Source organism: Antechinus flavipes, chromosome 5 (assembly GCF_016432865.1).
Source record: "Antechinus flavipes isolate AdamAnt ecotype Samford, QLD, Australia chromosome 5, AdamAnt_v2, whole genome shotgun sequence".
Taxonomy (NCBI): domain Eukaryota; kingdom Metazoa; phylum Chordata; class Mammalia; order Dasyuromorphia; family Dasyuridae; genus Antechinus; species Antechinus flavipes.
Genome location: NC_067402.1, coordinates 220,125,363 through 220,126,753, shown reverse-complemented (window position 1 = coordinate 220,126,753; position 1,391 = coordinate 220,125,363). Strand labels below are relative to the sequence as shown.

The 1,391-nt window shown below is 37.5% G+C and overlaps 1 protein-coding gene across 1 annotated transcript; it reads left to right on the top strand.

The window, feature by feature from the left end:
- The first annotated feature begins 244 nt into the window (after positions 1 to 244).
- On the top strand, positions 245 to 1,183 carry LOC127564088 (olfactory receptor 6C2-like). Its single transcript, XM_052000399.1, has one exon. It carries the CDS (start codon positions 245 to 247, stop codon positions 1,181 to 1,183), a length of 939 nt encoding a protein of 312 aa, XP_051856359.1.
- The last annotated feature ends 208 nt before the right edge of the window (positions 1,184 to 1,391 follow it).

Sequence of the window (1,391 nt, the reverse complement as noted above, 5' to 3'; positions counted from 1 at the left end):
ATTTATTTTATCCTTTGTGATGTCCTCCATTCCAGTTTTAATCAAAAACTCTTTTTGTTCACAGTTTTGAAGGTATTTTATCTCTTCACTGGATGGATTTTTGATCAAGTTAAAGAAGAAAGGGCACCTAAGTTACTTGGATTTTCCATCAAAATTCCATTGTTAACTAATTTTGTTATCTTTTTTCTCCAGTTCTAATCTATTTATTTTTATACATAGGTCCATCAAAAGTCAGAAACCAGGGATGCGAAACCATTCAGGTATAACATTATTCATTCTTCGGGGATTGACAGATGACCCACAGCTGCAGATTCTGCTTTTTAGCTTTCTTTTTTTTACCTATATGCTGAGTGTAACTGGGAACTTGACTATCATCACCCTAACTCTGATTGATCCCCACCTTAAAACCCCTATGTATTTTTTCCTCAGAAATTTTTCCTTTTTGGAATTGTCATTTACAACTGCCTGTATTCCCAGATTTCTATACAGCATGTCCACTGGGGACAATACCATTACTTATAATGGATGTGCCACCCAAATATTTTTTGTCATCCTTTTTGGGTCAACAGAATTTTTCCTCTTGGCTGCCATGTCCTATGATCGCTATGCAGCCATCTGCAAACCTCTGCACTATACAACTATTATGAACAGCAAACTCTGTAACCAGCTCATTCTGAGTTGTTGGGTGGCTGGACTGATGATTATCCTTCCACCACTTAGTTTGGGCCTCCAGTTGGAATTCTGTGACTCTAATGTCATTGATCATTTTGGCTGTGATGCATCACCAATGCTAGAGATCACATGCTCTGATACAGAATTTATAGAAAGGATGATTTTAGCTTTTGCTGTATTGACACTTATCATCACTTTAGTGTTAGTAATTCTTTCCTATGGATATATCATTAGGACAATTCTAAGATTTCCCTCTGCCCAGCAAAGGAAAAAGGCCTTTTCTACTTGTTCCTCCCACATGATTGTTGTCTCCATCTCTTATGGCAGCTGCATTTTTATATATATTAAACCTTCTGTAAAGGAAGGGGTGGCTTTGAACAAGGTGGTGTCAGTGCTCACTACCTCAGTTGCTCCTGTGATGAACCCCTTTATTTACACCCTGAGGAACAAGCAAGTTATACAAGCCTTTAAAGATTCAGTCAAAAGAATTGCATTTCTCTCAAAGCAATAGCCAACCAAAAGCTGAATACTTATCAGGGAAGGATTCAGTAACTTGTGTCTTTTCTCTTATTAATCACCCTTTATATATTGTCTAGTCAACTTAGTCTTCTCATAGTTTCTTTGCTTATACTTGGAAACCAAGAATGACTGACCATCTCTTCCTCACCCCATCCCTTTTGTCAATATCAATCTTGTTCTCTGGTATCTGATCTACCACT

Excerpts from the sequence above, each read along its gene's own strand:
- LOC127564088 (XM_052000399.1), top strand. The coding sequence starts at position 245 with ATGCGAAACCATTCAGGTATAACATTATTCATTCTTCGGGGATTGACA.